The 22,024-nt window shown below is 37.4% G+C and overlaps 1 protein-coding gene and 1 long non-coding RNA gene across 3 annotated transcripts; one reads left to right on the top strand and one right to left on the bottom strand.

The window, feature by feature from the left end:
* Nucleotides 1-204: 204 nt before the first annotated feature.
* Nucleotides 205-6,576, bottom strand: LOC109100996 (nuclear receptor subfamily 2 group F member 1-A-like). Of its 2 annotated transcripts, none has more exons than XM_042756651.1 (3): nucleotides 5,332-6,576; nucleotides 3,474-3,998; nucleotides 205-783 (listed from the first exon to the last, which is right to left on the bottom strand). In XM_042756651.1, exons 1-3 carry the CDS (start codon nucleotides 5,762-5,764, stop codon nucleotides 509-511), a joined length of 1,233 nt encoding a protein of 410 aa, XP_042612585.1. In that variant the 5' UTR covers nucleotides 5,765-6,576; the 3' UTR covers nucleotides 205-508. The 2 variants fall into 2 exon arrangements, with proteins under 2 accessions (XP_042612585.1, XP_042612584.1); XM_042756650.1 differs by having other exon boundaries at nucleotides 3,474-4,001; nucleotides 5,332-6,575.
* A 4,268-nt stretch (nucleotides 6,577-10,844) lies between these two features.
* On the top strand, nucleotides 10,845-18,719 carry LOC122145066. The gene is made up of 2 exons (XR_006160096.1): nucleotides 10,845-10,929; nucleotides 16,761-18,719. It is a non-coding gene; the product is annotated as an uncharacterized LOC122145066 (long non-coding RNA).
* The last annotated feature ends 3,305 nt before the right edge of the window (nucleotides 18,720-22,024 follow it).

The raw sequence follows: 22,024 nt of genomic DNA, 5'->3' as shown, positions 1-22,024 counted from the left end.
CAACATATATCGCACTCATTATAAGAAGCAAAAGGTTATATCAAAAATCATTAGTATAGAATCACAGAAAAAAACTGGTTTAGAACCAGAAAAAATACAAAACAGATACATAGACACAGGACATTTCTTATAATTGTTTGGATTTTTTCCCGCTAAGTCTTGCTCATTTACTGCGCATATGAAGTTCTTCATTTTATTTGTATGCATTTTGTTCTTTACAAAAAAAAAAAAAAAAAAAAAAAAAAAAAAAAAGATAAGAAAAAAATGAAAATAAAGACTAGTGTTTTACAAAATGGAGAGTGTTCTTGATGACGGCGATGGATTTACACGGGGGTACGTCCAGTTCTTTAATCTTTGTACATTACATATTCCATTTCGGTCCCAGAAGACAAAAAAAAAGAGTGTCTTCCTAAAGTGGTCAGAAATTAGGTCCTATATATATAGTCTTCTTGAAAGGGCTTGCAGAATTTTGGTCCTTTAGTCTTTTTGTTTCACTCGCTCATTCGGATCATTGAATGGACATGTAGGGCCAGTTGAAGCTGCTCCCGGATAATAACATATCCCTGATGAGGGTTTCAATGGGAGTTTTACCTACCAAGCGAACGAAGAACAGCTGTTCAATTACTGACGAAGAGACAGTGCGGAGAGAAGGCAGTCGCAGTAAAAGCTTGCCAAAGCGACTGGGCTGGTTCGGGTACTGGCTCCTCACGTACTCCTCCAGGGCGCACTGAGACTTCTCCTGCAGGCTCTCGATGTGTGCAGCATCTGACAGGCCGCAAGCGTCTGCGTAGACAAGCACAGAAAAGAGGGCCAGGTTATCATTCAGCATCAGCATTACGTGTTATTGACAAAGTGAGATGAACAAACACGATCCCAACATCATGCATCACGCAGCGTATGAGGCTGCATGTAATATAAATAAACAATACGTCTGTGCAACCCCTCAAGAGTAGCAGAACGCACTCCCTGCGTTGTAAGGGGACATACTGCATGCACGCTCGCAAATCAGACTAAACATACTGCATACTGTAGTAAGCTCGACTGAAGATTATGGAGAAGGCGCTCATGCCTTGTGTCAAATATAGAATATCCAGCTACATATTTGACAGAGAATTGGGCATGGTAATAACCAAATTATGACCTAATTGCTCTCCAGATGCTACCGAGTAATTTCTCGCCCGATTCCCTGTTACCAGCAGTTGCCTCTGCTGTGAGTCTGAATGAGGAGGCAAGGCCGCTGGAAGCAATCACATTTATTACCGTAGACTTGCTTAAGGACAAAGTCGCCTAAATTTCAGAGAAAGACATGTATTTTATAAGAAACGGTTTTACTGTAATAGTGTATATCAATTAATGACATTACTTAAAAACATGTTTACAAATAGCCTACCACATGAACGCCAGTGCAGTAAGCAAATAAACTAGCTCAACCACTGCCAGCATCAGTTCAGCCAAACGTCTTCGTGAACACCATCGCCAGGCCAATACTTATTCTGTCAGTATGCTAATATGGCGGCTGTGTTGAACATATAGGCTATTCAAAACAAGAGTTAACGTTTTCATCGGTTTAAGTCTTAAAGTGTAAGGGCGTGATGTGCAGCATGCCTCGGAGACTCATCTTAATTGCACTGGACTAGAACACACTGTGATCAAATACAATAACCTTCTGAACTTCTGAACTGTGCTAAGTCCTTGGTAAAATCTTTCAGTAATGTGACCTCATGGGTCACTTTCCGCTGCAGCCAGCAAGTGCAGAAAGCACTGCTATTACAAAAAAAATAATAAAAAACCTAAACGAGAGAATTCAGCAAACCAATGTAATGTATTTCGTATGTTTAAGAATGTTTTTCTTGATAGCCTACATAACGATTTATACTTAATCAGAAAGAACCCAAGAAGAGACAAAACCAAGGGGCGCATTATTTATCCATCACGTGATTCATAGACCAGGTCCAAAACTTTATGCAGAACTTCGGCCTGACAACAAATCAAAATTTCTAGGCTAGTTATTATTGAAACATACTGCTTTCACGTCTTACGTATTAGGAAATCCTTTTATTAAGTTGTTCTGACTCGCTACCCAGTCCAGACCCAAAATATCAGTGTTCTTTGTAAGCAGTTCATTGTTAAGAATGGCAAGGAAGGTAACGTGTGAGACTGACGTCATTGAGAAACAAATACGACTTTTCATTTCCGTGGGATAGATTAGATGGTCAAAACAGTAAATAAGGTTTTTTTTTTTTTTTTTTTTTTACAATTTAGATTAAGATTTGGCATGCCATACACATTCAGCAGTAACGCATATTTCTAAAAACTAAGGCAATAGGCCTACGCAAAGTGTCCAAGCGACCGTGGCCTACTTTAACTCGAACGCCTCTTCTTATTTCACCTTAAGACAAAAAAAAAAAAAAAAAAAAAAAAAAAAAACCTACAACTTTATTGGATGCACTACACACACTACACAACATTACCAGTAAGCTATGCTTGTCTTGTTTCTGAGCCGTTTTTTTTCCTTTTTATTACATATAGCCTACAAAACGTAGGTAGCCAATATAATTCCAACTGCTAAAATAAATAATGTTAATATTAATAATATAATTAACTTAATTTAAATAATAGCCTACGATCAAATCATCAACACATAAATTACGTAAGTAGTGAAATAGGCTACTATTAAAAACAACAGTCCGCTTAAACCTTATTAACAGCATTATATTTTTAATCGTCTGTTGACGAAAGAAATACAACTATATCATAAATATCAATTACAATGCTATAGAGGTATGAAGGTAATTTGGTGTCGATCAAAGTTTTGTTAAAATTGTTATAGCTTAGCTAATTTTGTAGCTATTAGACAAATTAACCCATCAATAAAAAGACAGACACCAGTATAATGGATATATCTGCGCATTGTCTACAGACACCAGTCTAATGGATATATCTGCATATAAAATATAATTTAAAAATATCGCCCGAGCTTAAAATAAATGATTAATAATAAAGGCCTTTTCTCAACAGAGGGGCCCCCAGATGTATATTTGTGTATGCACACCGTGGCCTCTTGTACAATTGTGAACCAAAGTGGTTGAGCAGATTTAGGAAAGATATTCTGAACAAGATCTGCACTTGATTGTACAAATATTTGCCTAAATATGGTGAAATGCATATTTAAGCTGATATTTTGAATTTTATGTATATGTGTCAACCTTCACAAATATTGCAAAATATACTTTAAATGTAATCTGTGTTGACCACAATAATGTGACATTTTGCATTACATTAAATATTAAAGATTTGTGAATGCTTTTAATGGATCACATTTGAATTACCACTTCATAACTTGTGTACTAAAGAGATTTTACAATACAAAGTCAGCTCGAGACCCACTAGTGAGCTACAGTGTCAATGCCGAAGCTTATCCCGTATGCATTGCCCCCTTATGTCTGTGAGTAGGCCTCGTCTCACACACTCACCTGATGTGAAGAGCACTATTGCCTTAATGCAGCTGTATTCTGCAGAATCGACGTGCAGTGCTTTGAGCTTCTCGACCTGCTCCTGGAAGATACGAATGTGATCCATGAAGGCCACGACGCGGTCCGCCGACATAGGCGATGCGTGCAGGCCGGCGGCAGCGAGCAGTGGGGCCACATGTAGGGGCATGGAGCATTGAGCCGCGTTTAGCACAAATAATTCGCTCCATGTCAGTCTGAGCAAGGACACCTGGTCGGTGATCTGCAGGTCGGGAAAGAAAGGGATGTTCCTCGCCCATTCCACAGCACTGAAGAGCAGGCGAGCTGCAAGCTCACAGATGTTCTCGATCCCCATAATATTATTGGGCTGCATACACTGACTGCCATAGCGAGACGTAGGATAAGGCTCGGCCCGAAGTAGTAACGAGATGTATCCGGAGAGATAGCAATGACCGTTCAGAGGATCCCCGTTCGTTAGCGCGTACTGGCCCGGGTTCGGTTGGGTTGGAGGCATTCTTCCTCGCTGAACCGCTGACAAAAAGAAAGAAAGGGAGAGGAAATGTACATCCAGAACTGAGAAACATAATTGATGTGGAAGCTTTACTTCGAGTGCATGAGTACTCTAAACTGCTGTTTAACATCTACGACAATACAACAAAATAACAAACTGTTAACGGCATTACGTTTAGAAGAAAAATCATTTCACGTGGTTCTCAAAGCCCTACAACCTCATCGGTTATTGGGTGTTAATATTTACTTTTGTTTATGGACTTCAACAGCTAGTATGAAGACATACAAACACTCTTTAGCTCTCTCTCTCGGTCTTTTTATCTCTCTTTTTTTCTTTTGTCTTCACACACACACACACACACACACACACTTACACAAGTACATAATACGATTCATATTTTTAATATTTTTTGTTTGATGTGCATGTAGTAAACATTATAGTGGACGAGGACCGGGCTTAAGTCTCGACTATTCAGTAGAACTACTTCAAGCCACAAGCTTCTTTCTTATTAAAAATGCTACACTCTAGAAGGATACTATTTTGCCATAAAATGCCTGTAATATACATATGCATAGATTTGTGCACTATTAATAAGTATAAAGTTCTAATTTAACGATTAGGATAGTAACTCAGACAAAAATGTTATATATATATATATATATATATATATATATATATATATATATATATATATATATATATATATATATGCACAGTCTTACGTTGAACTAATTATTATTTTAAAACAATATACGGTGTACAAATAGCAGTTTTGTTCTAGTCAGTTATTAACAGTAGACTGTAAGTTGCAAAGGCCATTGTTCGCATACATCTCTTAGGCTGAGAGGGGACAGACAGGCCTCTAAACGTTTACTCTAGGATACGGCGTAAAAACAGATCTACACATCCTACTTTCAGAGACAAAACTATAGTCCATTATTTCCTTTAGGTATACAACATGGGGTTAGTGAGTGTAGTAGGCTTTTCGGCAGTCTTTTCCTTCTTCCAGCACGCACGGACGCGCGCGCGCGCGCGCGCACACACACACACACACACACACACACACACACACCTCATCTCTTTTTTATCTTTCTTTTTTTAATATCTCATGTAATTGGCTGAGTTGAAATGGGCGCCTATGATGCTTGCCTATCTAAGCAAACAAAATTAATTTTATTAGATGCGTGCTGATCCTTGTACGCGCCCTCTGACACTCTTTAGCAAGCAATCAAAGCACATTTATTGTTATTATCGTTGTATGTGTAGCTATAGTGCGAGCTTTATCTAACATATGTCTGAACAATAAACCTGTGTATAGCACTAGGGTGTTGTGTTCAGAAAAATATTCACCTTCCCGCCGCATGCCCACTTTTAAACACTTCTTCAGCCGACAATATTGGCACTGATTACGATGGTGCTGGTCAATAGGACAGTTCCTGTTGGCACGACATGTATATGTTAAGTTCCTTCGGACACTCCTCTTGAAGAAACTTTTGCATCCTTCGCAGGTGAATTGACCATAGTGCTTGCCGCTCGATTTGTCCCCGCAAACAACACATTCTATATGCTGCTGACTCTGTCCAGAATTCTGGCTGCCCTTTTCGCCAGCCGTCCCTGGTGTGGACGGGGGTCCTGGCTGACTGGGGGTCTGCGGAGTGTGTGGTGCCGCTGACGCCGCCTGCTGTTGCTCCCTCGCCGGCTGAGCTGCTGGATTGGGGCCGCTCGGAGGTCCTCCGGCCACGTCTTCCTGCGGATCTCGCCAGACGCTAACTACCATTGCCATATCTCGGGCCCGAAAAGTGCTTTCAAGCGAACTGGTCGCTCGGATATCGGAGCTGGGAAACGGGAAGTCTTAAGAGAACGGCAGCGCGAATTCAGATCGGAGCACTCAATCTCATAGGAAAAAAGGTAGAAGCAGAAAATGATCAATACATTCAAAATACCAGAGTCGATAGAAAGGCACCCGATCAGGATATGCAATTGTCGGGAGGCCAGTTCCAAGGTAAATTGCAGTCAGCCATTCGGGAACCCAGTCGTGTAGAGAGAAAGCGATCCCAGACGTAATAATAAAAAAATCGGTTTTCCTAAAAAATACCGTAATAAAAATCTTCACGTTGAAGCAAAAATAATAGCTGTCTGGTGGACCGAAGATCCAAAGTGCTGTGCAAAATAAATTCCCCTCTTTTTTCTTCCTTGCTCCTCTCTCCGTATTCGCGGCTGGAGAGGAGGAAACACTGAAGAACGGATTTCTCTATCTATGTTCATGAATAAAGCTCATCTGGTCCAGCAAAAGAAAAAAGAAAAAGAAAAAAAAAACCGTCGCCCGAGTGCCTATGTAGTTTCACCTCTCCAGTAAGAACAGAGCAAGGCTAAAAAGAAGGAAAAAAAAAGAAAAGAAAAAAAAAACACCTAATGGAATATGTAAGAGGCAGAGACCCAAAAAAGAATGCGTTTTAACGGGAGTACCAGCGGAGCAATGTTTCCGAAACGGAGATCTGCGCGAATGTCTGTATATAGTGAACTTTGACTCTACTATTGAAACTGACACGTTTCTATGGAGATCGCTGCGCCTTATATGGTGCTCGTGTCAAGGAGCCAAGAGAGGGGCTGCTGGCAACTGATAATCAAAGGCGACTGACTGGTCAGAACCCTGCATCGAGGGGGAGAGAGAAAATGGGAGGCTAAGGTTAGCCAAGCCTCCTTCACTCCATTGGTTAGAGTCCTCGCTTCTCGCTACCTACGACTGAGGGCTCTGACAAGCACAATTTACATTGCGCTCGCCCCTGCGCTGCTATTTACTTTGAAACCCGATTAGAATGGACCGTCTATTGTCACAAAAAGAGGAAGAAACCCCAGAAAGAAGCGGCGAAAAACGGGATGAAAGCAATGGGCGAACTACGCGCACGTGAAATATAAACATATGCGCGTGAGGCGGAAGGACTGGTGCGAGCTACACAAAGTTGAAAGTGTTTTATTCGAAGCTGTAGTCTTAATAATAATAAAAATAATAATAAAAACAATACAATGTCCAGATTTGAACTGTGAAGGACCCATTAACATTTTATGTTATCTGACAGAACAATACCGGCTCGAAATTGCGTCTCAACGCATAAACCATATATTCACGTCACTATAGGCTAATACACCCAGTTCTCAGTAAAACGATTAAATAAAAAAAGTATTGTGACGCGCGATGACTATCACTAGTTTGACTGGAAATATATCAGTATGCTTTATCAGTGATAGGAAACAGATCAAACAGCCAGCCAGGGCACAAAAGAGGAATCAGACTATTATGATAGTGTAAAGTATGAAAATCTATCGTTTAATGTATGTTTTAACATATTTATTAACGAGTGAAGTATTTTTTTTTTGGTATTATGCGCAGGGAAACCGGCTTTTGTGCATGAATGCCGAAGGCTGCGCTGTACAGGCTTATAATGTCTGGATCGGGCTGCCATCTAGCGTACAGTAGACAATTACAGCGACATAAAAATGAGTAATTTATTGTCATTTTAAACATGTTTCCAAATGTGGCTCAGAGATAAATTGCGCTGTGGGATGAATGTTTTCTGATTTTTATTTTATTGATGTATTTGTAAGACATAAAATTTAAACGTCTTTGATCACGATTTGTTCAGTTTGTTTAACAATAAGTCTGGTTTTATTTAACAATGTCTGTTATTTAGAAATATTTGATTTTGCGAGAAACTATTTTGGCCTCTTTCCAGTTGATATAACCGGGAAAAGGCCATTAAAAAATGCTTTTAGGTATTAAATAAACCTCATAGTAGCTTTTATCATCTGACAAACTTTTTCACTAGAACGTTCTCATATATCAACTCTGCATCAGAAGACCAAAAGTGTGTAAAAGAAGTTAAGAGGAAGCAAAACACCAACATCCGACCGTTCACGAAACCCTCTATTTAGGCTACTAATAGGTTGCCTGTTTTCAACTCGACCGCGGAGCTTCTTCCGTCTCTGCTCACACCAATCCGCTGAAACGCACGCTGCTGTCCTCTGTTCTTTGCAAAGGTGAAACGAATAAGATTAAAACGAACAAAGAGAAACTTCTCTAAGTGTACCATCAAGGTTTTACTCCACAGATAGGGAAGAGAGCGAGAGGGGAGAGAGGGAGAGGGACAACGAATGGGAACACAAGGCATGCATGAAAACAGCTCTGAATAAATGGTAAAGTGGACACTTGGACATTCAAAGTGCGTGCGCCCAGCGACTGGTGGGTATTACTTGGGATCGGCGGTTTCTCAGTTTGGTCCTTACTTGAAAGGCAAGTACTTTTATCACTTTCTGCAATTCCAGTATGAGTTGAAATTCATAGGCTATAAAAACCTCGCAATGTAGGCAACGCAAACGTGTATAAAACCTATCATATTAAGAACGTGAGACTGTCAGGTGAAAGAAATACGAATTACAGAACACGGGAGATCGGTGGACAGAATTCTATCGATCACTTCCACTAGCCTACTTAATCTTAAAAAAAAAAAAAAAAAAAAAACTCTAACGTTGTAGTGATGCGGAACATGACTGAACGTTTGACTTTAAGAAACGCCTTTTCACCTGTGTTATTCGTCTTGTATGATCTCGTAATGGAAAGATCGATAGCAGTCTGTTTGTCTAAGAAGTGATAATGTCAACGGTTTTAAAGGACGATACAACAGACCTGTTCAGAATAAAGTAGGGCTGACGCGAACTGCAGAAACATTTAAACAGTTTTGAGAAGAAGCAAAAAATATGCTGAAAGATGCATAAAAGTAAGCTACTTTTTAAAAAGCTTTGCGATATGTCAGTCTCTTCTTTTCTCTTAATAAAGTTAATCATAGCACAATCAAAAGATATAGATTAGGCTACATTTCACTATATAAGTCCAAATTTCATTTTTTGGGGGGATCATATTTTGTGTGTGTTTGAGTGTGTGTGTGTGTTAGGCCTTGTAGTGAGTTCATCCTAGAAGGAATGTAAATTACTCATCAAAAAAACAATTGTTTCTCATGAGTTGTAATGAACGTTTTATTGATAGAAAGTAAATAAAGTGCAAGAAAATGTTAAAAAAGTTAGTTACAATGTTCCAGATGACATTATGAGGGATAATTAGCATTATATATATATATATATATATATATATATATATATATATATATATATATATATATATATATATATATATATATATATAATAAATTAAATTAGCTAATTTATTGGATAATACTCAAGCTATGAAACTTTTTTTAAATTAATGATGACTCAAGAGATGCCTCTTTATGATATAATGTTATTATGTGTGATAAAATCACAATCACAACAATAATAATAATAATAATATTAATATAACAATTAATCGTTTCAAAGTACCTCATGCAATTTGTAATATGGTGTTATATTTATTAATGACCGTGCAACCTCGTTTAAAATAGTAATAAACAAATATACCATTTAGTCTAATATGCTCCCTAAGAGCTGCTCGAGTAATAAAATCCCACGAATGGCGGACCTCCTACCAAGTGAGCACGAATGTAAATACGCTCGGGTTAGACGGAATAAACTCTAAGAACACAGCAGGGATGAAATATTTTCCTTTCCTCCTTTTATCAGACACCTCTGGAGCCACATTTAACTAAAGTACCAATGAAAACAAAATATTTATAAAATGTATCATTTCTGTTTAGCTATAGGCTATTTAAATTTTTTTTTTTTACAGGTACAAAAGTAAACGCAGTTTTCATTAAACACAATAAAGGGTTTAGCACAATAAAGCTAAACTGCTAGTATACAATGACTGGATAATTTAGATTAAAGACATGCCTGAATTGTCTGTGTTGCTTACCAGGCCTGCAATGAGCACATTTTAAAATTCCAATTTAATTAATTTAATTTCAATTTTAAAATAATCATCACGTAAGCTATATTATGCAATTGTTGTATGTTTACATATGTTTAAATATATGGTATAAATAGCAAATAAGACAAAAATATACTTGTAAAAATACTGAGTAATCAACAAGCAATATATCAAAACTGTCAGTAAAGTAGATGATCACTACCTTGCAATAAACACCACACTTTTTAATTAAAAATTGCGGAGACATTAAATTTGATAAACAGTTTGGAGCGCTTTGCTTATGGTGTAGTTTTAAGCATATTCATTATTACTGTTGTACTGAAGAAAACAAATTTCATGTTAAGACATAGATTTTGTTCTTGGTTATAGGTATATCTTGGTGTCTCTAATAATCTCACAATTTTAAACACATTGTGCGCCTCTCTAATGCGATGGTGGGTTTTGTCACTTTGAGTAGTAGTGAGTTGAAAGGGAAGAGGAGGGGGCTTTTGTTCAATTTGATCCCTAACTATTTGGGGGCTCAGATTGGTGTGAAAGGGACGAGAAGGTCACTTGAAATCGTCTTTTATCCACTGCCATTTTCTCTTTGGATCAGCAACTTTCAATGGACATCATCTAATCGCTCTTAATGGAAAGGGTAGTGGGGAAAAAAAGCGGAAAATATCTTAAACTACGCCACTTAATATTACTGCATGGGTTTTTAATAAGACGTAGCCCTACTCATTAATGTTTTGCACAAAATCACTCAAACGTCCCCCCCTCCCCCAAGTTGTGTTTATTATAATAAAGGCCTAAACGCTCCCATCATGCTTTTGGCACATTTGAGTTTTTATGAGTTTGAAGATTTTTCAGAATTTTGCCTATAGGCGTCATAAGAAACATTATGTCTAGTCACTTTACATTTTGCATCATATGACCAACCTTTAAAAGAAAAATAGATTATCTATTTATCTAATAATATATCATTATAGAGTTTCTTTAACTTGTCTTTATTTCAAATGCACAGAAACGGGCGAATCATCTAACTGCCAGCGTGGGGCTCTGTTGATTGCCTGATTAAGGTGGCTGTCACTGGGGATCAAGAAAAACAGGTAGAAAATGTAGCCTAGATTATATTGATATACACATCTACAGAAAAATATTGTTATTTTAACAGCTTATAGATTTTTGAATGCCCACAAAACTAAATGCATTGTCAAACTGCGAATTAATTATAAAATAGCGGTGACTGTAATTGTCCACAATGGGGGGAATTTTCTTTCTAGTTAGCTTGTGGTAGGAGTTTAGTTAGAGTAACTGTCAATTTATGCTGGAGGTAATGGCTTTATTGCTCACAAACCATCATCTATTTAGAGCTTATGTGCTAATTGCCTTGGATGGTCTCAGAAACCAAGATCATAAAACCGTTAGCAGTTAAAACAAGCCAGACCCACAATAATTAGGCTACCTTACGCTTCTGACGGCATGAAAACCACAACAATGACACTTAAGCACACGTAACGTATGTTGTCAGCAAATCCTAAATTAGCAAGATCCATTTTCTAACAAATCAGACATAGGCCTATAGGAAAGGCAGTGATTTAACAACACAGACTATTCATTAACGTCTTAAAATCATTTATTTAAAACAAATATTTGTAACGACCGTTAAACTAGGTGTCGATGTGTCTCTGTATTAATTTGTTTGAGCAAACATATGAGGAAAAAAAAAAGAAGAGACAAATATATTCACAAGGGCTGGGTTTCCCGAAGCATAAGGAAAGGAAGCAGAAGTAGAACGTCAGGTGCACGTAAGTAGTAGACTACTAAATCTCTAAGACACGTTTTCTCTAATGCATCTTATCTAAGTAGAAAGTAACAGCGTCCGTAAGGAGAGCTTTTTTTTCGTAGGATATTCTCTTTTTTTTTTAAGTTAATCAGAATCAAGAGGGCATTTAATAAACAATATTAATGTGTTTTCATATTTAAAAAGTCATTGTATACATTACATCCCGAGAAAAAGAAGGTGGTTGTAAAAATCACTGAATGCTATAGCAGCTTACTCAATGGTGTCCGCATGTCACGTGATAGATTTACATGCAGACTACACACTATAGGCCTACTTTGATAAACATAACTAATGGGGAGAGAGAGAAGCTACAGGCCTGCTTATAAAAAAAGCTTCTAATGACTAGATGTCAGAAGACAACATGTGCTCCTAAAATATTTTTATAAGCAAATAAATGAATTAATCTTAAAAACGTTTTCATTAACATCATTCACAAGTTAGCACAATCGTAGAGGCGGCCCTAGTGCGGGGCTTGACGGGGCTATAGCCCCATCAGAAACTTGCTCAGCCCCGGCACATGATTTCTTAATGATGTTCCTGATGTTTTTATGGTGTCACTTTCATTAACATTGAAAAATAAACATTAAAACCTAAAAAAAAAAAAAAAAGTGCCTAATATATGACCTATAAACAATTGATATTATGGGGGAGGGCAAGCAACACAAGCAAGCAACGCGCAAAACTGTGCGCAAGAGTTAGGCCCAGGAGCGCGGGAAGATGTTTTAGGTTGGGGATGCTGTAAGCGTGACAGAAGTGCAAATAGCTAGATTCTATTTATACTATGTTAAAATAGCAGGATATTCTGCTAATTACTTATTGCAAATAGTAGCAATTATCATCATCAGAATTACAGCCCACCCCCCACCTTCTCCCAAAACAGCTTATAGCCTACTGTTTTAGCTAAAGTAGTTCAGTTCAGTAACGTCAAAGTGATTATTTCATTTCGTTTTTTTTTTTATTAAGCTAATTTAGAAAAACGTTTGGAGCATTTATTTGTTCGATAAATGTAAGTGTTTTTTTTTTTAAGTAATGACCAAGTACGGCCAGCGGCAGACAGTGAGCTGATCATATTTTTGACCAGTTTAGCTTTCTCAAATCATCCCAACTTGCCTTGAATAAAATCTATAGATATAAGACAGTTCAAGCATATCACAATGTTAGTTTAAATTTTAAACCTATAGCCTATAATTGTGCTCATATCTAATCGTTTGTGGGGAGAGCTAAAGCACGCCTTACAAGACGTGGAGGCGCCGGCGCCGTCATTTTTGCTCATAAAGGTAAGAGTATACATCACTCGTAACTGTAAAGGGTCTATTTTTATTTGTGTGCACACACAATATCAACAAAACATTGTGCTTTTATAAAATAAAGGATACATAGGCCTACATGATGCGCTTTCTGCAATTTCGGCCAGGAGCGCTTCACAATGATGGACCGAAACTCAGCAAATACTTGCCTCAAAGACTTGCTAAATATATCTATAGAAAGCTGTAAATTAATACTTTAAAATTAAATAATTCAAATCAAAAACAAAAACTCTTTTTGCGGATTTTATAAAATCGGTAAATATGCATTCTCTCTAAAGGCGCGTCCAATGAGGAGATGGCTGGTCAGGATCGTCATCTTCATCTTTACACATGAACTCAGAAAACACTAATTTTACTAATTATTAATTCAATATCTCCTTACTATTTTCCCCGACACATTCATGGTAATTACTTTTGCTGGCTAAATGAGCCGAGTCCGACCTGAGCCCGATCTGTAAAAAAATAAAAATATTTTTTTTTTTTTTTTTTGCGCCCTCAGCTCCCCCACTTAGGCGGTGAACGTCAGTCAATTCACTATAGAGAAAGTGAAAGTAAAAAAAACTGACGGAGCTTTCTAACACTGCATTAACGGCGCACATTCTCTGACACAACGAGAGACGAAACTACTTTAACATATGCTGATAATGGTATACAACTGTCTTAAATTATTCCCTTAATATTTCTCTTGTGGCCCATATAGTGAAAAACATGAGAAGAAACATGTTTGTTTTTGAAAATCGGTGCACTGTATAAAGTTTATTTTAATTTTTATTGATGAATGTTTTGTTAATAATTTTAATTATAGGCATATAATTAATTATATAAATTATTAGACCTGTAAAAAAATAAAATAAAATAGAATAAAATAAAAAACTAAAAAAAAAAAAAATTCAATGAGGAGTAGGCCTAAGATAATAACCTATTATCATCAGAGAATTTCATGCGGTGATGCGCTATGAAATTATTGCGGGGCAATAATTTGATATAATTTAATAATAAAAGTAACCTAATAGGCTAATAATAATAGGCCTAATAATAAGAATAATGTAACAGGCCAACATTAATTGGAAATGCTAAATCCTTTTAATATTGCCTATTTTTGATGCTTTTGACAATATCTCTGATTGTCATCGATACATGATATGATGCAACCAACGCTATTTCACGATCAATTCTTACATATTTTACGAGGTGGCTAATTAGTACGAATTGTGCGACCTCACTCGTACAATTTTGTACGATTTGTCTAGATCCCAGTGTTGGGTAGGTTTAGGTGGCTGAATTTGCATGCTGTTTAGATGAAGCTGAAGCTTAGGCGTTCGTTGCATTCACTCAATTTATTTAGTTTTTTAGCACCCCCTCTGAACCGTTAATTCAGCACATCCCCATATCAATAAGTATCCGAAGTATCCCACATCCCCATATCATTCATAATCCTACAGAGATTGCACAGAAACTTCACACTACTTTTATCTGCTTAAACCTGTTGCCTTCGCGTTATGTTAAGGTTTTACGAATGTCTGAGCAAGAGCAAAGCCATATAAGCCGTAAAAAAGCACAGTTAACACGAGCGGATGAATTCTTAGGAAAGAAGAGCAAAGATAAGCCACTGTATTTGAGGAAAGAGCTTTTGTTGTGTGTGGTTGAGAGTCACATAGCATATTCATTATGGTCTGTTTAAACCAACCCGCAGCAGGAATTTAATTGGAATTTTGTTTGTTTTAGGCACACACACGCTGAAAGATAAGAGATTAATTGCTTTAAAAAGGGTGATGATGTACACGAGCAAGAGGAGTACAGATAAAGAGACCTAATGTCTGACTTTTACCAACATAAATATCACTATAAATGTTGATAAATTTATAAAACAGTTTTATGTACGGACAAATGGTATTAATAATACTATAATCATAATATATAAACCAAACACACAGTCAGAAGCACATACAAATATCTGAGGTGAAGTCATAGAAGTGACAGAATGTGTGAGAAGAGATATATAGAAGGAACATATAACCCACTCATGTTTACTAAGAACTCATACCATGTATTGTTATATAGTTTTTATAAATTGAGATTAACACACTCTCTAAATGAACTTTAAATTACAAAAATCTAATCTCCCTCCTCTCCAAACATACAGCTTCAAGTATCAACATTTTACAGTACCACAGAAAATAGCTTCCCCTCTGCTTTGCCTTGTAAAGTAAAAATGGTTTAAAAAAAAAGTTAAAGCAACAGTTCTATGGAAAAATGTTGAGTCATAAGGTAACTGAAATTGGGTTGTGAGTTTTCACTTTGCTGGGAAGTTAGTCACATTAGGGCTATTTATATTTATAGTCCCATTTACATTAGGCCTACTAGCAGATTGGGTAACACTTTACAATAAGGTTCATTAGTTAACATTAGTTAGCTACTTTAGTTAACACAAACTAAGCATGAACAATTATTCTACAACATTTATCTTAGTTAATGTTAATTTCAATATTTACAAATGCATTTAAAATCAAAAGTTGTGCTTGTTAATTAACATGAACTTACAATGATCAACTGTATTTTCATTAACTAACATTTACAAAGATTAATAAACACTGTTATAAATATATTGTTCATTGTTTGTTCATGCTAGTTATTACATTAACTAGCATTAACTAATGGAACCATATTGTAAAGTGTTACCGCAGTTAGTTTGAGGCTTTAGCTAAATTGATGATGACTCCCCCCATCCCCCCAACTATCACAACTAACAGGACTGACATACTGTGCAACATTATCTTGTGCACCATTTCACTATTATTTTTATAAACATTATTAACTGCTTTTACAGTTTTACATCTGCCGATATATACATTTGTATAATTTAAGGAACAGAGAACATCCAGGTACCTCAATGATCTGTCAGGAGTTATGACTGAAATTGTCTCCTATACACTATGATATATCCTTTGACAGGTTTGGATCAGCTGTGCTCAGATTCAGAGTGTGAACATACCAGTATATCAATAATAGCTTCCTTATCACATCATCTGCATAATGTAATGTAGCATCAGAAGTCACTTGCATTTTCTCCCTTCACTCATCAGACTCTAGATTTGCTAAAGATGTATTATGTTTGATTCAATAATCATAACAATGAATGAACTACAGAACTAATTGTTTAGGGTGTGGTGTAGTGTATCTACGTAAACAATGCATATCATACTTGTATCTGTTTAGTCTCACTCCCAGTAGCCCCCAGTCATGTGTTCAACATTATGACAGACCTTCTGCTATGGATTTAAACAACTAAACCTGAATCAGGAATCTGAACAAAAGCAGCACTTATGATTTGGCTGCATGCTGTTTTTCTTGTTACTAAGCAAAAAGTTTCCTTATCATTTCTATCATCTTGTTTTTTACAAAGAAACACCGTTAATATCATGTCCACTTCCTTGTCAAAGGCAATAAAATACGAAAGATACAGCAGTTTTGTCACCAAATAATAATGTATCCCTGTATTTTCCATAGTCTCTCTTTTATCACTGCTTTTTCACTCTTCATCAGAATATTTCTTTGTCAGGGAGCTTAGTGATAGATAGCCTAGTTGTAGTGGCACTGAGGAATTCACTCCTTGTCTGTGTGTCTTCATTTCATTGCAATCACTTCATGAAGGCAATAGACACATAACCTCAGAATGCCTGACTGCCTCTCTTTGCTTCACTTTAAAGAAAATGCTCTGTGAACTTTCAACTTAATGAGACAATTGCGTACTCTCAATAAGCATACTCTTTTTCTCTTTCTTTTTCAGATTCTCGAAGACAGGTAGCTATGAGATGTCCGCAGGCTTTAGGTGGAGAAACACAAGCAAATGGTTTGATTATGCTTATTGATAAGCACACCTACACCCATAGAATGTACAAACAGCACCTGCATCTCTGTTTACACCTCACTCTCTTGTACTGTACACAGAGTGTCCCTCTATCAGTTCTATCTGTCTGCAAAGGAAAAGAATGCAGCCATCATTCTTAAACACACATTCCTCTTCACCTCCTTAAACATCAGCTTTTGATAAATATAGGCAGGTTACCAGAGCTCTTATTTAAAAATCAGTGAAACAGCATGTTTTCAAACGTGAAAGAGGACCGATTACAGACAGCTGTGGCACTCTCTCCACCCCATGGTTAGGACAGCAGTTAGTGAGGGACTTCCTGCATGGAAAGCTGTGTATGTTTTCCTTCAGTGAATTGAACATCCTGCAGATCTTAAATTCCAGTCAGCAGTAAACTCCCTGACCTCTGAGCACAAAATTAGCCACATCATATTAGCAAAAGACATGAGGGAAAGGAAGGACTGCAAAACAGAACAGAAAGATAGAGTTAAAAGAATGATGACAGAGAGAGAATGAGGAATAATGCAAACTTACACATTTTTTTTTGTTTTTCTTAATTATTCATTGTATGAAAAGGAAACTAGTATAGATCATTAATTATAATTTGGTTATATAAGCTATGTAACCAAAACATCCCCAACAGCATTATTTTTTAAGGGATACTCCACCCAAAATGGAAATTTTGTCATTAATCACTTACCCCCATGTCGTTCCAAACCCGTAAAAGCTTAATTCGTCTTTGGAACACAATTTAAGATATTTTAGATGAAAACCGTCAGGCTTGTGACTCACTCATAGGCTGCCAAGTAAATTCCACTGTCAAGGTCCAGAAAAGTATGAAAAGCATTGTCAGAATAGTCCATCTGCCATCAATGGTTCAGCCGTAAGTTTATGAAGGAATGAGAATACTTTTTGAATTCGAAGAAAAAAAAAAGACTTTATTCAACAAATAATCTCCTCTGTGTCTCTCCGCATCACCGCAATGTGGGACAGTGAACAAAACAACCCTTATAAATCAATCTAGTCATCATATTGTAATGCTCCTAAACATCCAGACTCTTTTTACATACAGTATATGTGAGATCCATTTGTTTATTACGACACATGAATGCAATAAAACGCTTGATCTTTTTCTTTATTATACCATTCTATGTCCAATAACACAGTGTTGTAAACAGCCATGAAAGTGTCAGATTTCATCTGGTATTACATGGACAGGGTTATCACTTACAACATATGCGGTGAACCCTATCTGCCAATGTGTTTATTGAGCTATTATCAATTGACTGATGAAATAAACTACTCACCAGTCAACATATGTTCCTGATTTGCTGGATTTATTTGATTTTAAACCATGTGTTTTCTGTTTTAAAAGTTTGCGACAGAACATTCTTTGCGGATCACAAACAGAGTTTTGGTGAAACAATATGATTTTACAATTGTATGTTTTCAGCTCCAAGAGCAGTTGTAAATTTTCCTTTCTAATAATAACAATAACAATAACATGGAATCACAAAATATATTAATTGGTTATATATTTAATGTTTTTGACCCTATTCCGCTTGTACTGAAATATCCCCATATTGCGAGTCATCTATCAAAAAAAGCGTAAAGGTAAGTGGCATCCCCCCATTACTTGGAAGGGCTGGTTCTGCCTTATATTCACAACTCTGTGAGGTTTTCCTACGTAGCAGCACCACCACAGGTGCACAGCAATTGATAAATCCAGATATGCCATACTATAATGCAATGTATTATGTATTCCTCTGTGTATTTTTTTAATGTATGGAATGTAACATGTTTATGATCTGACCAGTGTTGAATTTTGACTTATCTGAATGCCTCTAAATAAATTATTTTGGAGTATGTGCATATCAACATTTTTTCCTACTGTTTCTCATTTCCTGTGTTTCCCTTTGTCTGAAATCATATGCTTTATCTGGAGTATTATTGTGTACAGCTCTCAAAGGACAGAGTTGTTTCCCAGAGCAGATCACGTGACCCTATCATGTGCAATGAAGATGTTCTTTTATTGGTTTGTTACTCCACTATTCCACATTTGCACATCACATCAAAAAAAAAAAAAAAAAAAAAAAAAAAAAATCTGAGTTGCTTTAAAGATTTGGAACTGGTAGTTTATATATAGCATTAATCTTTATATGTTGTTAGAATTGTGCGCCCCCCCTATCATTTCCCTTATTTTTGTTGGTGATGACACTTGCCCTGCTTCAGTAAACTGGAGGAGAGGCCAAGGAAATGGACTCCTGCATCACACTGCCTGATCACTGGAACAATGAGTGAATGTGTGGCCTTCTGAACAATGTGACATCACATGATGTGGTGGGTGGAAAAAAAATCTCAAAGCCCATGCACACTCTCCCTCTGTCGTATTCTTTCTCAACGTTTTAGTTCTCCTTCATGTACAATGTCTGTCAGTTACTTCTTTACTAGCTTTTAGGTGGTGTCGGCTATAATCAAGAAACAGTAAACAGCACAGACAGTTGACTATGGTGTGACCTTGGAACACATCCCATGCAATGACCATTATAAATGCTGCGTCTTTCATCTCTTTCCCGTTAGATGTCGGGCTGCAGGATTGCAGCTGTGTGGCGGGTGCCACCAGACTGTTCATGTCTTGCCTTGTGTGTATGTGCGTGCCTGTGTGTATGTAAGCAAGCAATCCCTTGGGGCTCTCTCCCTCAGCCCTGGCTCCCTGATTCGGTGTGTAAAAGCACCCCTGAATGATGGATTACTGTGTCAGTGTGGCCTGCGAAGGATTAATTTGTTTCATTGATTTCTCTTTAGGCAGAATGCCAGCGTTTGCTGCTTCCCACCTCCTTCCCGGAGACTCCCGGCCATAATAGACGGTAATGGCCTAAGACAAATCAACCCGTTTCTTGTAAAAATAGCAGCAAATAACCCCTGACTTTGCCTCATGAGTGTAAACCAGGGAGAAGCTCGACTCTGACAGCCACATTCACAGCGGGCATTAACCCCAGGAGAAAGCTTACGCTCCACTTGAACAAAGCCATAAGTCTTGAATACTTACATCCCCCATTCACAGCTCAGAATGGATTGGTAATGACCGACTGTCTGGCTGTGCAGGTTATGTGATGCCTTGGCCAATCACAGGAGCGAGTGCCCTCCTCGATGTTTACAACACCATCCTACCAAGCAACAGTTTCTGTGCATTAGTTGAATATATGGATATTATATTTAAGCACCACAGTGAGAACCCTAACAAATGTAGCCTATAAACACTCGCCGCTGACTGTGTTTGCTAGCCTGGGGCCTGTTGTTGTGATGTTGCAGGCCTGGGCAGAGGATGAGAGAGTGTGTGGAGCTCTGGCCAGGACCCTCTATGTGGTCTCTAAAGGGCCTGGAACACATAACATGCACAAACGTACAAAAAAAGCATACAGTCAGAGCTGATGGACATCTTTAGTCAAGTGGTGGTTCCAAATCTTCAGTTTAGAAATGTTCTGTCTGACTGCAATATTTAACAGTAGGGAATTACATCTTGAATGGTCAATTCAGGTAAGGGTCACTCATACATGAGTGGCTTAATTCATCTTACCAACAAGTTACTCATATTACATCACCCCACCTAGGTTTGAAATTTTTCAAATGCATTACTTCGTTTACTATTACAGACTATAACTGTATAACTTTGTTATTCTTTTATAACTAGACACAGTCAAATGCAAAGTGTATGCAAGGTGTCAAACTGGTAAGTAAAGTCAAGTCAAGTCAAGTCAAGACTAGATAAATAAAGAACTCCCTTCATGTAATTTATGCAAACATTAAAAAACGAACTAAATATATTTTAATTTGATATGTATGTATGTATGTGTGTGTGTATGTATGCATGTATTTATTGTGCATACACAATTTGATTGTGTCTAGTGTTAAAAGAGAAAAAAAGCTTTTTTTTGCTATGAATACATTCATCCCATTTCATTTGCACTTTTGCCACAACACATACTCATTCAGGTTCTCCTCTCAGAATTATTTACTGTCCTTCCACTGAAGGCACTGCAGTGCAAACACTCAACACACTTCTTCTTTTTTTTATACCTCAGACCAAATCAATCCTAATGCCCTTTCCCTCTGTCCAAAAACAAATTCCTCCAACACTGATGCTGTGGGTGGAATTAAGTAATCTCAGCTATGATACTAGCTCATTCCTAGCCTCTTCCCAGGCTCCTTGCTGTCAAGAGCTGTTTTCCTATCAGAAAAACAACAGTTCTCAGGGGTCCTTACATCCTTAAGTGGCTCCAGAAAAGGTTAGTTGTCAGGTAATTGTCCAGCTGTGGTTGGGTTTATCTTAATCACAGTGCTTCAGCTTAAGCCTGTCTGTGTTATGAAGAGGCTAATGGTGTTAAAGGGGAGGGTGGCTAGCTGAGGGGTTTTTGTTGTTCTTTTTCTCTTTTTGTGCCCGCCTGGTATGCTGAGATAGCCAGAGCGAAGTACGGTAAGTTACTCTCAAGCTACAACATATAATGTGGACAAAGTGTTGGACTACTCTTGACACACGCAACAAAATTTCATACGGAAGATAAACAAAAAGAACAAATGGAACGGAAATGCAGCAACAGCTTTGAGCCGTCTAGAACTAAACAAGCAAGTCATGGCACAATCCATTTGTTATGGTTTGTTATGTATATCTGTAAAGTGCAGTAACTTGGGGGTTTGTGAAGCCTTTGATGTTGCCACTGAGTCACTGTTAAAGGGGTCTTGTTGGAGGAAAACTGTATTCAGGATCCATAACACTACAAGGGTCCTTTGCTAACAAAAAAAAAAAAAATAGCAAAAACAACTAAGAAGGCCTCTAACAAGGGTCAGCAAATGGTTACAATGGTTGCAAACATCTATTAATTCAGTAATTAAAATACACAAAAAAGCACAGATCGCTGATCATAGAAACATTAAAAATGTAAACCAGGTTCATTCAACCTTTGCATCCATTAATTCTGATGTAGTTTGCAGTGGTGACACATAGTCTGCTGTCATTTTGCCCCACCAACGTCAAAGGTCGAACACAAACTATAAAATATTTGTCGGAGGTCCATCAATAATCTTGACATGCTGAACCATACAGTAAAAAGCTAGAGGCAGAATGAAGTATCTCAACAAATACATCTGGCGCACATGTTGACCCAGAGGCCAAAAGGTTGGCAGCC

Source organism: Cyprinus carpio, chromosome A5 (genome assembly GCF_018340385.1).
Source record: "Cyprinus carpio isolate SPL01 chromosome A5, ASM1834038v1, whole genome shotgun sequence".
NCBI classification, from domain to species: Eukaryota; Metazoa; Chordata; class Actinopteri; order Cypriniformes; family Cyprinidae; genus Cyprinus; species Cyprinus carpio.
The sequence above is the reverse complement of the archived record's forward strand: the minus strand, read 5'-3'. Positions and strand labels throughout refer to the sequence as shown.

Bases quoted from the DNA above. Each gene is read 5' to 3' on its own strand.
- LOC109100996 (XM_042756650.1), bottom strand. From the start codon at position 5,764: ATGGCAATGGTAGTTAGCGTCTGGCGAGATCCGCAGGAAGACGTGGCC. The intron at 4,002-5,331 runs GTGAATATTTTT...TCTTTTTGTCAG, and splicing joins AGTGGGCATGCGGCGGGAAG to CGGTTCAGCGAGGAAGAATG. The intron at 784-3,473 runs GTGAGTGTGTGA...TTGTCTACGCAG, and splicing joins AATAGTGCTCTTCACATCAG to ACGCTTGCGGCCTGTCAGAT.